The sequence below is a fragment of the Panthera onca genome, chromosome B3 (genome assembly GCF_046562875.1).
Source record: "Panthera onca isolate mPanOnc1 chromosome B3, mPanOnc1 haplotype 2, whole genome shotgun sequence".
NCBI classification, from domain to species: domain Eukaryota; kingdom Metazoa; phylum Chordata; class Mammalia; order Carnivora; family Felidae; genus Panthera; species Panthera onca.
The window spans coordinates 85,988,591-86,005,415 of record NC_138344.1 but is presented as its reverse complement, the minus strand read 5'-3'; the positions used below and the strand labels follow the sequence as shown (position 1 = coordinate 86,005,415).

At 31.1% G+C, this 16,825-nt stretch overlaps 1 protein-coding gene across 4 annotated transcripts in view; it reads right to left on the bottom strand.

The window, feature by feature from the left end:
• MIPOL1 (mirror-image polydactyly 1) overlaps nucleotides 1-16,825 on the bottom strand; it is a 306,029-nt gene that overhangs the window by 220,761 nt on the left and 68,443 nt on the right. For 3 of the 4 annotated variants that reach the window (XM_060619573.3, XM_078448315.2, XM_060619574.3), the window contains exons 4-6: nucleotides 16,567-16,786; nucleotides 15,021-15,156; nucleotides 13,609-13,714 (exon numbers count right to left, since the gene is read on the bottom strand). In XM_060619573.3, the coding sequence (XP_060475556.1) occupies nucleotides 13,609-13,714; nucleotides 15,021-15,156; nucleotides 16,567-16,786 (462 nt within the window). Of the gene's footprint in view, nucleotides 1-13,608; nucleotides 13,715-15,020; nucleotides 15,157-16,566; nucleotides 16,787-16,825 lie in introns of those variants that run through there. The other variant, XM_060619578.3, reaches the window with a different exon arrangement.

The window sequence follows — 16,825 nt, the reverse complement described above, 5'->3', positions numbered from 1 at the left end:
AGTACTCAGAAGGGTCTTGCTTCAGTAGTGGGGATTAATGAACTACAGACTAAATTCTGCTCTGGTAACATCTAGCCTATCTTTAAAACATGACCCAAAAGGAGAGATGTGTTTCCGGAAAATGTAAGTAATATGTCAGAACAAGGCTCAAAAATATTTTATAAGAATACAAAAATAGCTTCCAAAATGGTGAAATTTATCATTACCAAGGCATGCGAACAAGGACCAAAATTAGGACTCATAATGATAAAAAATTAACTGAAACTGACCAATATTTTTGTCAACCAACTGGTACATAACCCCGTTTTATGTGTGTTTAAAGATACCTTGTTCAACATATACGTTGATTTAGTAACACTGAATTAATGGTCAAAAGCACTGTAACTCTTGCCCGAACAAAACTTATCTAACACACATATTATCACAGCCTTCTTATATTCAGGGAACACTACACTGTATTTCAGGACTACGCTTAGGGGCTGTTTGAAACAATGAAATCACCAATAAAAGGCACAAAAATGAAGTAAATCTGACACTAAATAAGCTGCAAAAATAACACTTATTTAGAATATAAGAGTTGAAATAAGAAGGTAGAGTGTGGCCTTAAGATGATTATATTGTTTTTCTTTTTTTAGTTTGTTATTTTAGTAATTTTTATTAATTTTTTTAAAGGTAAAACAACCTTTCATTCCACAAGATGAATGTAAACCCTAAAACTATAAACGTTCTGGAAAAAAACTTCTGTGAGTTTAGGTAGGTAAAGCTTTCTTAACTATAATACCAAAACATAATCTATTCTTAAAAACTGATAAATTGGACTTCAATCTAATTCAATTAAAAATCTCTGCTCTTCAAAAGACACTGATGAGAAAATTAAAAGACAAGTCACAGATGGAAGAAAATAATTGCAAAGCATATATCTGATAAAAGACTTGCATCCAGAAATAATTTTTAAAACTCTCAAACCTCAATAATAAGGAAAAAATCCAATTTAAAAAATGTACAAACGACTTAGAAACTGTATGAAAGCAGACATACTGATGATAGATAAGAACAAAAAAAGTTGCTGAAGACTTTTATAGTCATTAGAGAAACGCAAATTAAAACTATGAGATAACCACCGCATACCTATTACAAAGGCAGAAATGAAAGTATGATTAAAGATACTGGGAAGAGGAGAGAGCAACTGGAATCCTCATTCACTGCTGGTGGGAATGTAGGACAGTGCAATCACAGTTCGTTGGTTTTTTAAAAAGTTAAACATACACCTGCCATAATACTCAGCTATTCCACTCACAGGTACTAATCCAAGAGAAATTAAAGCCTATGTCCATACAAAGACTTACACATAATATTCATGGCATCTTTATTTATAATAGCCCCAAACTAGAAGCAACACAAATTTCTATCAGTAGATGAACAGATGAACAAACTACATCACAAATTGTGGTAGAACAACTGGATATCCACTTGCATAAAATCAAATGCTGTTAATTGACAGATAAGGTCAATAAATTCTTGTTATGACAAATAATCCAGTGAAGAAATGGGCAAAATACATGAATAGATGCTTCTCCAAAGAAGACATCCAGATGGTAACAGACACATGAAAAAATGCTCAACATCATTCATCATCAGGGAAATACAAGTCAAAACCACAAAGAGATACCACCTCACACCTGTCAGAATGGCTAACATTAACAACTCAGGCAACAACAGACGTTGGCAAGGATGCGGACGGAGAAAGAGGATCTCTTTTGCACTGCTAGTGGGAATGCAAAGTGGTGCAGCCACTCTGGAAAACAGTATGGAGGTTCCTCAAAAAAATTAAAAATAGAACTATCCTACAACCCAGCAATTGCACTACTAGGTATTTATCCAAGGGATACAGGTGTGCTGTTTCGAAGGGACACATGCACCCCAATGTTTATAGCAGCACTATCAACAATAGCCAAAGTATGGAAAGAGCCCAAATATCCATCAATGGATGAATGGATAAAGAAGATGTGGGGCGCCTGGGTGGCTCAGTCGGTTAAGCGGCCGACTTCGGCTCAGGTCACGATCTCGCAGTACGTGAGTTCGAGCCCCGCGTCGGGCTCTGGGCTGATGGCTCAGAGCCTGGAGCCTGCTTCCGATTCTGTGTCTCCCTCTCTCTCTGCCCCTCCCCCGTTCATGCTCTGTCTCTCTCTGTCTCAAAAATAATAAAATAAACATTAAAAAAAAATTAAAAAAAAAAAAAAGAAGATGTGGTGGGTGTGTGTGTGTGTGTGTGTGTGTGTGTGTGTGTGTGTGTATGTGTGTGCATCTTGCCATTTGCAACTACGTGGATGGAACTACAGGGTAGTATGCTAAGTGAAATTAGTGTCAGAACAAGAAAAATATCATATAACTTCACTCATATGAGGACTTTAAGACACAGAACAGATAAACACAAGGGAAGGGAAGCAAAAATAATACAAAAACAGGGAGGAAGACAAAACACAAGAGACTCTTAAATATGGAGAACAAACAGAAGGTTTCGAGAGGGGTTGTGGGAGGGGGGATGGGCTAAATGGGTAAGGGGCATTAAGGAATCTACCCCTGAAACCATTGTTGCAATATATGCTAACTTGGATGTAAACTAAAAAAATAAAATAAAATAAAATAAAATAAAATAAAATAAAATAAAATAAAATAAAATAAAATAAAATAAAATAAAATAAATAAAATAAAATAAAAGTAAAGTAAAGTAAAAAATAAAATAAAATAAAATAAAATAAAATAAAAAATAAATTCTTGTTATGAACATAGCTTTTGGAAGAACCAGTACTTTTCAGCACAATTTTCATAGTTTTTTTTTTTTCCTTTTAAAGGTAATATCATGAGTGCTATGTGGCTTTCTATGTAGTATACTATTCTGCTACCCTGTATCAGAATCAAAAAGGGATGAAAAAAACTTCTGCCCATAATGTAGTATACAATAATGAGTTTTTACTTCCCTCTTGTAACTGTATGTAATTTCCTTCCAGGAAGGATACTCACAATAGCCTACAGAAAGCAACATGGTATACTAGGAAGAATATGGGTTTTGATTCAGATCCAATGTGTTAACACAGTAACGTTAAGCAACCTATTTTTGTATATTTCTTACATTATTTTAGTCACAATACAGGTGCATAAAACGGACATGATGCCACCATTTATGGTTGTTAGGGAAATATTAAGTGAGACAATATATGAAAGCTCTTGGCCAAATAAAATAGATACTCAATAAACACTGGTTCCATGCCATCCCTACCATTACCACCTTCAATCCATAGACTCACAATGTGGCTCCATTTCTAGACATATTTAAAATATGATTTTAATTAATTTGGACCAATTATATAATGTATGTATATGTGTGTGTGTGTGTGTGTGTGTGTGTGTGTATACACACACACACAAATATATACGTATATGTATATATTTTTGGTGGCATTCAAATGTTATGAGACTGAAAGAAAAATTGTTTAGAATCCATACTATATTGTATACTGCACACTATAATGACGTAATAGTCTGTATAAAATATTACAACAGTCTAAGATATTTTTAAACATTTACATTAAAACACTTTCTTAATTTCACTCCTGTTTACAGCAGCATTATTTACAAACAGCCAAGATGTGGAAGCAACCCAAGTGTCCACTGATAGATGAATGGATACAAAGATGTGGTATACATACACGATGGAATATTATTCAGCCATGAAAAGAATGAAATTTTGCCATTTGCAACAACATGGATTGACCTAGAGGGTATTAGGCTAAGTGAAATAAGTCAGGAAAACAAATGTCATATGATTTCACTTACATGTAGAATCTAAAAACAAAACAAAATTTAAAAAACCAACCAACCAACCAACAACAGAACATTAATATAGAGAAAAAATTGGTGGTTTCCAGAGGAGGAGAAAATGGGATAGGCAAAATGAGTGAAGGGGAGTGGGAGACAGAGGCTTCCTGTTATGGAATGAATAAATCATAAGAATGAAGGTACATCATAGAGAATGTAGTCAATGGTATGTAACAGTGTTATATGGTGATAGATGGTAGTTATACTTGTGGTGAACATAACATAATATGTAGAGGTGGTGAATCACTATGTTGTTCACCTGAAACTAATGTTAATGTGTGTCAACTATACTTCAATGACAAAAGAAATTTTTAAACACTTCTAATTTGCAGGTCAGATAGGATGGACAAAATGATGCTACATAGTGATCTAAGTACAGATAAACATGTGTGTCATACCCTGAAATATTCTGACATATCAAAAGGTTAAAATACTAATTACTAAACTTTAAATGTCAATAGGCTTCCTATTATTTCTGTAAAATGTGATGAGATCCTTATAAAGTGACATTTAATGTAAGCTGTGTTCTACTTTATGTACAAAAATAATGAAAAAGGTAAGACTAGCAAAGTCAAGGACTTTAATAGTAAGTATAAGTACAGTTATCTCTATGCTTAAATGTTTTACACTAAGCACTTATTTGGTCCTGTGTTGATCAAGAGAAAACACTTTTCTTTCCCTCTATAATGCTATCAACTCTAAAGATATAAATAATGTGCATATTTAAAACAGATTGCCTTTTGAATATTCTAAGGTTAAGTTTGAAAGTGTCATAAAACACACACACACACACACACACACACACACACACACACACACAGAAAATCTGATTACACATTTTGTAAATGCTAAGTTTTTCTAAAATTAATTTTTAAACATTAGGTTATATGTGAAATTTGATTATGAAAAACCTGATTCTTTCTAGAATTCAGTACTTTTAAAGGATCAATATGCAACTCTCAAACATTTTTAGTAAAGAAAACTTAATTGTAAACACAGCTTTTCCAAGGTAGATGACTATTACAAAGTTCACTAGAAAATCAATATAGCATTTTAGTTGGAATTTGCTCATTAAACACCCACAGCTCTAATGCAAATTATGATGGAATGAATAAAGCAAATACGCATGCTTCTTTCTTTTTATTAAATGTAAAATCTACTGTTAATTGCATCTCGTATGTCATACAAACTTTTCTCCTTAACTATTAAATAGAAGCTTTAACAAAAGTCATTAGAGATTCTCTTTCTTTGACTTGAATAAATTTCAATATTTGTTCAGTAAAGGTTCACAGCAGTTAAATTACATTAACAAATATTATTAGCTACTATGTAAGCCAACCAAGTAAAATACTTATATTGTAGGTAAAACAAATCATTGGGTGTTTACAATAATATTTGGATATCTCCATTTTTAAACATGGTTATCAAATATCCTATAATTCTTAGACAAATTCAAGAAAGATTCAGAGAGGATCACCCCCCCCTCAACACCAAATACTCAAATTTGTTTAGTAAGCTAATTGTTTTCTAATATGGGCAAGAGTAAATATGAAGAAGCTGAACCATACTAAGTATGAGTTTATTGAGTCAAGACAGAGTACATATTTTCTTAGTAGAACTCAAGTCTATTGACAAACCCATATTCTACACATCTCATACTACTTTTAAAACACAATAGAAGTGAGACAGTATGTTGGAAAACATGCTAGTTTAAACACTGGATCATGATTCTCTAAATAACATAATTTGGAGAATAGACATTTACCAAGAAAAAGAATCCATTTGTTAATATCCTCAAGGTAGTTATATAAATAGAAAAGGCTGAACTAAAGAGAGGGAAGAAGAAATCATCAGGACTTGAAACATGTAAAATAATCAATGATTGCAATTCATGTTCCAAAATTCTAAGCAATAAATATAGATAACAGTTTTATAAAAGACAGGTCTTTATTATATTTAAAAGAATTTCAGATTGTCTGCATATCTACTGTTATTGCTTTACTTGTTAAGTGGATTCCTTATAAATATGATAGTGTTTTATGAAGCCACCACATTGTAGAACCATAAACATTACTATGTCTTTTAATCTCCTTAAAAATTGTGATTTCTCTCTCTTTGTATAAATTGGTTATTGGAAATTTAAATGTAGATGGTAAACCCCTATACCAATAGAAAATTAACCAACCTATTCCAAGTAGTTTGATCATCTAGTCTTCCTTTTACAGGTCAGACTATTCAGTTTTTCCAGAACTATATATGAATGTTTAACATTTTATATGATTATTTCATAAATATAATTAAAATACAGGTTCATTGTAAAAATACAGACAGAAATATTTTCCATAGTCTTATAACTTTTTGTGTGTGTATACTCAAACAGAATATGTTCCTATATTCTTAAGTATTCTTTAAAAATATGAAATAGTACATGGGATTTTATCATTTGGAGATGCCGTATTTGACAGAACTAAGATGCTCCTAGTATTAGATTTTACAGTGCTCCCAATTATTCACCATATAAATAGTACTGTAATGAACATCTTTGTACATAAATCTCTATGTATATACATAGCTAATTACTGAGCAAAATTCCTAGAAGTATGGTTACTACATTAAAAATCAGCTTCTTAAGCTCTTAATGTTTTAAAATTTTCTTCTGTAAAGTTGCTAATACATTTATACTTATCAACAGTATAGCAACTGCTAAAGATTAATTTTAAAAATCACACAAATAGTGAGTTTTAGTAGCAAAACTATAAAATAAGGATTTTTTTGGAAAACTCTGAATTATTATATACATGTATTTAGTACAGAAAACTCAGAGTATACAAGAACACTTCCTAAGAATATGCTATTTACATTAAAACACTGAATACAGAACTAAAATTGTTAATGTGAAAGAGATAAGCTTATCCCAGAAGTATTAAAACCAGTATCAATTATTTTATGCACTTTTAAAGTACAATTTTAAGAGGTACTTAACTTACTTTCTGCATAGAATGTCTACTTTAAATTTTAATAAATGCCAATATGAAAATTCTATAAAATATAACTGCTATCTAAAGTTTTTCCAAGATCATTTGCTCTTCAAAATTAATTAAACATATGGAAAAAGTCTTAAGAATCATTTTCCGAAAATTTTTTATTTTTGTTTTATTTTTTAAAAATTTTATTTATTTTTGAGAGAGACAGACACAGAGACAGAGACAATGTGAGTGGGGGAGGGACAAGGAGAGATGGAGACACAGAATCTGAAGCAGGCTCCAGGCTCTGAGCTGTGAGCACAGAGTCTGATGCAGGGCTCGAACTCATGAACCATAAGATCATGACCTGAGCAAAGTTGGATGCTTAGCCAACTGAGCCCCCCAGGTGTCCCTGTTATTGTTGTTTTAAATAACTAATTATGACATGTCCTCAAATACTTGACACCATGCTAAATTTCATAGTGCAGCACACTTAATTAAATATTTCAATTGTTGATTATTATTATGCATAACAGTTTCTCTGTTTACTCAATATTTATTTTGTTGGTTTGTTTGTTTTTTCCAGAAAAACTGAAACTTTCCTAGGGAGAGAGCTTACAAAATTGGCCACACTCCACCCTCAAACATTATTTTACTTGGCACTCATAATTAATCCTGATTCACACTCACAGGATTCTGCAGCCAAAGACAATAATATAATCAACATTCTACCTATCGATATTTCTAACTGCTATATTTCACAGAGATGGGCCTTTTTGTTTTTATCTGAAACTTGAAATCCTTTTTCCTTTCAAATTAAAAGATCATATAGATATAAACATATAATGTTGTATTGTAATACTGTGAATGCATTTCAGTGTTAGATTAAAGGCTATCACATTTTAGTAATGACCACTGTCTATACAGAATAGTATTCTAACATGTATTACTTTTTAAAAGTAAATATATTATTTTCTATTCTTCTGATATATAGAACTCACTCTTGTTCTTAATCATTAGACGGTCAATATCATCTGAGATATGGTATACAGTATTAAATACTCTTTTGAAGAGAACAATGTAAATATTTTCTATTACACAACAATTCGTATTTTTTCATGTTTATTAGTTGTGGTGTCTTAATGTATTTGCTGTAATGGTAGTTACAGATCTATACTTTGAACATTTACATGTTAACCTGAATAGAAGACTTAAGTTGTAAGTTTCAGGGATTCTATGTTCTGAACTTTAGGCAATCGCAATTAAAGTCCTCTCCTTCCTACCAAAAACAAATGAAAATTCCGTGTAATAAGAGCTTGACAATATATGTATCTTTTTTATTTATAAAATATCAGTCTAAATTTGGGTGCAGAGAAAAGAATCTATGTGTAAAGCAAAAAAGCAGATTAAATGCTTGCAGATTCAGTACAGCAAGCTAAGTAATGAATTATATGTAAAATGTAACTAAGATGGATGGATGGATGGATGGATGGAGGGATGGATGGATGGATAGATTTATAAACACAAGACTTAGGAACTAAGGAGTTCTTTTGGCTAAAACCCAATATTGGCCTTATTTCAGTTTAATTGGAAGAGGATCTCAAATTCATCTTCTCCATGAGATATCAGGAACCTGGATTTCTCTTTGTACCAAAGGTTAATAAGAAATGTGTCTGCAAAAGTCAAACAGCATTAAATACCAAAAACTGATTATTATTCTACAGGAGTTGTTCTGTCATTCATAATCTCTCCATGCTCCAACCTTCCACAGCTAATCTTTAATGGATGACATGCAAGAAAGAAAAATAACTAACATATAAAGCAGAGACTCTCAAGTGAGCCTTTAAGAAATTAAAAGAAATAAGGCTTTTAAAGAAATGTATTTTAAACAAAACAATGTAGAAAATGAAATATTTTTATGTGTAAAATTTAAACATTATCTGTATACTGCAAGCATAATACAGGAATAAAAATGAAGAGATATTACACTCTACATAATGCCCACTGAGGCTATTTGGGAAAACAGGTTTAATTAAACAAGTTATTTTTTTAAATGTAACTACATCATGGACCTAAGAGTATATTAATGTTTGCAACAGGCCATATAATATTACATCTCACTGTCAAACTCAATTTAGGTAAAACAAATTTTGAAGTGTTTGTGGTTTCATCATTTTATTTTGTTGAGAAGAAATACTTAACTAAAAAATAGAGAGTCAATGTTTCTGCTACACTTCTCTAAAATATCCCCTACTATTTAAAGGTCATATATGTCAATAATGTTCAAATAATCTTATCCACATGTACAATTTAATGAGTTAAAACACAGTAAGAAGTCTTAATTAGCTCCTATGAGATAAATTTTTTTGCAGTGGTAACACATATGGAATGAGCTAGTCATTTCAGCTTTTGCAAAATTAAGACCTACTTACTATGTATTTTTCCTTTATTTTCTTTAATGAAAAGATTTAAAAAATATTTTCTTATTTCCAAGCTACCTAAATACAGTTAAATCTTAAAATCAAAGGAAAATTGAAAACTGTGGGATAAATGAACTAATAAAAACCCTCATAAATTATTTTTAAGAAAGAAATGAATATCAATCCCTTGTGAAACAAAAGCATATATAAATACTTACGGGATAGTTTACTTATATTACAAGTACACTTTGAATATACCCTCTATTAAATCAAGGAATCTTGAGAAAACAAGATGATAATGTCCTCATCTTATCTACTGAGTGCTTTTTAATGGGTTAAGCACTTCATACACATTATCTCACTTAAATATCACAGCAACCCATAAAATAAGTTTTAATCAAAGCTTAGTGAGTCTGTCACTTATACATGTTAAGTGGCAAAAAGATTAGAATAAAGGTCTGATTCCAAACTCTGAACATTTAACCCCTACTATAGTGTATTATGAGTGAAAAGTGAATACAGTCAAAAAGAAATGTTTGAAATCCCAAATCTGTCTTCTTCGCTGGTGTATATTCAGTGCCTAAAACAATCCTAGCACACAATGGCCCTTCAATAAATACTTCTTGGTTAAATTTTAAAAGAGTTAGCTTAGCTCCTATAAAGTGCCAAATAAAAACAGTATTGGTGGTGATGTCAAAAAAGAAGGGGAAGACAAGAGAGTCAACCATTTGAGATTTTATCACAATAGAGGACACAACGGGGTTTCAAAATTGCATGAAATCACGTCAGTTTGAATGACAGTATTTGTAGTATATAAAAACCAACAGGGAAGTAAAGGAAATAAGCTTGATATTATTTTAACAGTCTACATAAAGGTTTATTATTGGTACACATTAGGTTAAAGCCCATATCTTTTGTATCCCAATTCTTTTATTTTGGATTCACATTTAAGTAAGATGTATTTTTAATTAAAACCTAAACAGAACAAAAGTCTCTTTATGACTTCTGATATTATCAAAGATTTAAGAATTGTATAGAGATAAAATAATAAATATTACTATTAGCTACAACTTACTGAGTACCAGTTATATATTAGGTGCTTTTGTACATTATCTATAATCCCTAAAATAATCTGGTAAATTAGTTAATATTCACATTTTACACGGCAGAAAGTAAACCTGGAGAAGCTCATAAATAACTTGCCCAAAGGCACACAGTTGGTGTTAATAAGTATCAAAGCTCTGATCTGCACCTGGGTCAGTCTGATTCTACAGCTTTTGGTCTTCCCATTATTTCAATGTGCCTCACAGAGAACTGGGCACCTTTGTTTCATGTGGTTTTTTGACTGTACCAGACTCTCATTCTTATATTTAATCAGGTGGGAAGACAAAATAGACTAATACATATGTAAGTTATACAACACACAAAGACACGCAAATAAATAAGGAGAAAATCTGAAACAAAAATGGCTTAGGTAAAATGGCAAATTTGACCACAGCCGTCATATAAATTTCATAAAACTGGTTCACATGGTCGTTATGTACCAAACATATCACAGGAATTATTTGAAGATCAGAAAGTAACTATTAAAAAAAATCACTTCCTTAGTGATCAGTAATACTAATATCTAATCATATGAGTACAAATACTAAATCTAATTCACGATCATTGTATAAAACTTGAAAAGGCAGAAAACCATTAATTGAAACATTAATATATCCATTAATAATACAAATAAATTTGCCTCGTTTCATATAATGTACATGTACACATATATTTAACAAAATTATATTATAAATGCAGTTTCCCCCCTACTTTTCACTTAACATTAAATCATGAAGATTTTCTCATATCACCAAATATTTAGCAACGGTTTTCAGTTATCATATAATGTCTCACAGCATACGCATACCTTAACCATTCTCTTATTGTCTGATTGATGTTAGTTCTCTGGCAGTTATAACTAACACTAGTATGGATATCCTTAATATAAATCTTTATGTCATACACTATAAGGAAATGGCTATTTCCTTAGAGTACTTCATATTTTAACTAACATTTGAAAAATCTATAAACATATATTTTTATATCTTATTTGCAATTTTCAATGTTTACTTGAGATGTTTTTGCATGTATTTCTTTTAATGTGGAATATCTTGATTTTTTTTAAACAATTATACTTTGCTTAAGTACACTATAATACATAAGTGTGTCATAGTTATAATATACTTTACCAAATACACTTTTTATTTTGAATATAAAAATGAGCCATGACAGAAACAAACATCAATACTGGTGTGGACTTTTTTTGCTGTTGTTATGTGGATTATTTGTCCTTTCACATGACACTAAAGAACACATTTATCACATGTAATCATATTCCTATAATGTTCCTCTTTATCTATTAAGGTACTGACACAGTTTTTGTTATTGTGTTTTGCTTTTTGACTGCACCTGATACCAGATGGGTAGAAAATAAGCTACTAAAGACCATACGTATGAGAAAATATGAAAAAAATAATAAGTCTATCAAGAGTTAATGAATTTCTTATAGTTTCAAGCCAATGGATTTCTTAAGCAATTCAGTGTTTTTTTTAAATTTTGACATATCACAATGATGACTCTCTCTAATGTCATAAGTAAAATATCTTTAATCTTTTTTAATAAGATAGAACTGAAACATTAAAAAGATACACACTGAAAATTTATACTTTAAAAAAATTTCAGAGGATTTTCATTTTGTGTCATTTTTATAACTAAGTGATTGGATGTATCTCTTTTAACTAGATTGCACTGCTATTTTCATCAATTTAGGAGGCTGTAAAAATACTAAACATCTCAAATATTTAACATTTACTAAAATAATATTGTATAATTAATGAGAAATATTTGATTAACAAGAATCATAAAGCAATCAAATTCTTTCCATTGTATGCATGCATGATTTGTACTATTTAGTCAAAGGGAAGCCTTAAGTATATACAAATAAGTAAATATTTGAAGTATATGATTAGCTATATCATACAAAAGTTTTAAGAGTAGATAATATTGCTTAATGAGATTTCGCCTCCAAGATATAAGTGATCAATGGAAACATATTAATTTATGCTTTTCAGTAAATCAAAATGCCCTAAATCTTATCAAATTACTCCTGCAAGACACATGCAAAGTTATACAACACCTTTAAACAAATGTACTTATAATATCTTCCTAGTAATTAGCATATATATGATTATAAAAAGCCAATAAACTTCCAAATTGTTCTAAATTATTTGAATTATTCATTATTAACATATGGTTATTTTTCCTTAAAATATATTAGTCCCACATTTCTCTATTAAAAAAGAAAAAACATTCATGGTAGTTTAACAGTACAGAAAAACAACCATCTATTATTTTAGTTGGAGTATTTATTTATGGTAATTTTGGTTATATATTCATAGTGATGTTCAGTTCTATTTTGTATAATAACATTTTAAAGACAGGCTATACCTATGAATGTCTCTGACCTAAAAAACCAGAATTCTCTCATATATGCAACCAGGTTAACATAGCCTCAAACTAATCACAAAATAATTTCTTAAAATCATTCTAATTGATATAAAAATGTTAAATAAGTAATCTCTAAAATGCCTCTGCAGGTTAATTTCTATTATACTATGAAATTTCTCTCCTTAACATAAAACAGTGTGAGCAGAAGAGTCACAAACTATTGAGAATCATCTGAACTTATCTGTAACATATCACAAATATATTTAAAAATTTTTTCCTTACAAAGACCTGTGAGTAAAGATAGACTCCAAAACATATTTAAGGCAGTCATTTATAATCTTAAACTCTGGCAACCTTTCATTTTAATCTTCTCAGTGAAAACATTATCTCCATCATCATCCACATGACCAGATGAAAATTTATTAATTGCACAAAACAGATTTTTGAATCAAATGTAGGTTTCCATTGGCAATGAATATATGACTATCCTCACACAAAAGAGAAGTATTTCCTCTCAAGGAGCTAAAACAATAAGTGGTATTTGAACTGCTGGTTGAAAGGTAGAGGCACTGGTAATCATTATTTCCCCTTGTTTGTTCAGGCCCTTCCAACAAAACAAACAACCTTTTTGTGATTGGATTGACATGGTGTTAACAATGCATTTAATGCCCAAATCAGTATGAATACAGGTAAAGCTCTCACTAATACCAGTACCAGGATGTTAAAGCCACCTATTTTCTATGCAGCCAAAAAAAAAAAAAAAAAAAGAACCTCCCCTCCTTTGGCAAATAAGCTAGTATGCTAGTATTCACTGAGCCACATCATATAATAACTCTCTTAATACTCATCTACTATACCTGCTGTCTTCTCAGCAATATGAGCTTCTGTTGCTTTCTCCTGGAGTTCCAGCCTAAGCTTTAGTTTTCTATGTTCCTTATCTTCTTTAGTCAGTTTTTCTTGAAGCTAAAACACATTGAAAGAAACATAGTTTCTTATTTGACAAATTTCTTACAGAAATATAATTAATCCCAAAGTTAAAGTTATTTTTTCTAAACCCTTACTTATTACATTTAACTGCCTAAATACATAAGTCCAAGCGGGGTGGGGGTGGGGGGAAGAAATCCCACAATGTTTAACATTTTAAGCTATTTTTAAAGTAATAATTAATTATCTATAACGATAGAGAAATTATAGAAACATTTTGATATACACTTGTGTATTTATAGGCAAATGAAATTAAAGAGGGAATAACACAATTATTAAAAATACTGCAAAAAGCAATCTAATCTGTTCTTTTGTCTTAAAGCAAAAGACTTGGAAGGCACTACCCTAATAAAAAAACAACAGCTTTACAGCTTCTCTTAGTAATTCTAATACTTTGAAACAAAATTAATTAAGATAATAATCTTAATATGTGAAACAAATCTCCTTTGAGAATGCTATCCCATCATACTCCATTTAAATCGGCACTGGCACCTGATTTATAACTGGCATGTAATAAATAATTACTAAATGAAAATACTGAACATATCTCCTACTTTCATACAGAACCCCTCAATTGTTTGTCATTTGTGTTGTTTTCCATCAGATATGATCAACATTTCTAACAGCATGCTTCAGTTTGATTAGGTCAAAAACTAGAATATGAAAATCAGAAAAGTATGTAGAGGTATGCAGAGGTTAAAAAACAGAAGGTATAGAAAACGAACATTATTTAATAACATTATTAAATGTGCAAAGAAATGTAACTAGAAAGAGTCAGTAAGGATAAAACACATGACATGACAAACTGGACTGGACAAAATGTACCAGTATATAACACAAGGAATGTGACGGTATTGCCAAAATTTAATCACATATATTATTGAGGTGAAATACAGGGCACAGATACTAAGAAAAAAAAGTTAAGTAACATGAAATCATTCATTATATTTCTCACTTTCTGTAATACTGAAGTAAACTTTTACTACCGTTAAAACTTGAATGAATTTTTTTTTTTTTAAGGTACCTACTCAGGGTACTATAGATTTATGAAAAAAGAAGTGATATCACAGGCCAGCAAGGCAGGAAAGTAAAGAAATTGCTTTTGATAGCCAATCTCTCAATACAATCATACTCTGATGGTATGGTATGGTATGGCAACAACATAAAGCTACCATGAAAGGCTAAAAGTACATGATGAAACTGAATTATGATGGGCAACAAAGCAAACTTATAAGGTCAACAGCTAAAAGCACACTGTACAATTATCAGACTTTCTATATTGTACCTTTTTATTGCTTGCTCTGAGAATGTCCAATTCTTTTAGAAGAAATGCTATTGTCTTCTCTTTATCTAAGTCTGAAGTAACTTGACAAGGGATCGTACACTCACAATGCAAATCATGATCTCTATGTTCCATAATGCTGTAAGAAAAAAAACTATTGAACTATGTACATATATGATTTCTACCATGCGGAATCTATAATTTTACACTTCAAATGAGGGAAACCAATTTAATGTTAACAATAATATATAAAGTTACTTAGTTTTAAATTTCTCTTGTTATATACTGTTAAGAAAATACATGGATGGAAAAGAATGAATATATCAACGTCACAGAGTCGTTAATCTATCAACTGAGGGAACTAAATCTGTGGAAAGCATTTAGTCATTTCTATAGAAATTCATTGTTAAGTATACGTAAAGAATTCAGATTTTAGGGGATGTGAATAATTCAATTTATACTTTTGGTCAGGACTCTAGATACATATCTCACTTTTCTGAAAATGGAAAGAATCATACTTTTTTCAGTGTGGTTGACAGAATATCATATTTTTGTTATTAAACTCAAAACAAAACTGAAAATCTAGTCCTGTAACATTTAATGGTAAATAATTTTTTTGACATTTTGTGTGCTATTTGAGGACAGTATCGACTTGCCAGCAGGTAGTAAAAAGGATGGGAAAGAGATGGACTATTTTTTGAAGGCATTATATTAAACTTGTAAGCACAGGTAAACTTTAGAGTCTCTAAGAAGCAATTAAGCAGGGGGATCTGGGACAGTCAGTGCAGTTCTACCTACCATGTATACCTTCTGTTGCAATTATATTAAGATATTTCATACTCTGGCTTTAGACCAGTCTCTACTATTTATTTTTCCCACATGGTTATAAAATGTTTACCACCTCTTCATTCATCCCTAACCCTATGCCCCTATGCAGTAATTCTGCAGTATTTTCAAAATATATGACTAATTATGGAAGTACTTTAATCCCATAGAGGTAAAAGTCACAGGAGTCACAAATTCAAATCCCATCATGGGATAAGTAGGTAAGGTGAATGGTAAAAGCTGTAGAATGGAAAATAATAAAGAAGGCAAATGGGAAAGTACAAGGCCCTTCTAAAAGTAATTAAATTCCTTTAAACAAAAAATCACGCTAATCAAAGCCAAAACACATCTTTGGGCTTATTTTGTCTTACAGTTGCCATTTTTTGGCTCTGATGAATAATTTCCCATTTATGTCAACTTAACAGTTATTTCCAGATCCAAAATGAAAGGTCACAGAAAATAATATTCAACAAGAAGGAATAAAATCTCATGGCCTTCATTTAAACTCACCTTATGCTTTTTCACTTAACAATCTACATCCATTCTATCAACATAATGAAAACAGTAGAAAACTCTGGTAGCCCAAATTCTAATAAATTCATGATATGTCCAATGTAGCTGAGGCCAAAAAGAAAAAAGGGAGAGACGAATGGGGCAGGGAGGGAGGGAGGAAGAAAGAGTTCTCTCAATCGTACTTTCTAAATCTAAGGCTGCCAACACTCACTTGGATTTTTCAATAGTGCAGTCAGCTGTCTCATCACCTGGATAAGGAAAATTCCTTGATCTCTGCCCTGGCAGTTCTGTGTCCTCATAGGTGGCTTCATTAACCAATTCACTGGATTTCTGATGCATGTTTTCCTTAGAATTCACAGTTGGTTGCTCATCTGGCTCTGTACTTTTATTTCTCCCTGTAGTCTCTTGTTCAAGGTAACTATGGGCTATCTCTGTATTTAAAACAAAACAAAAACAAATGATACATGAAA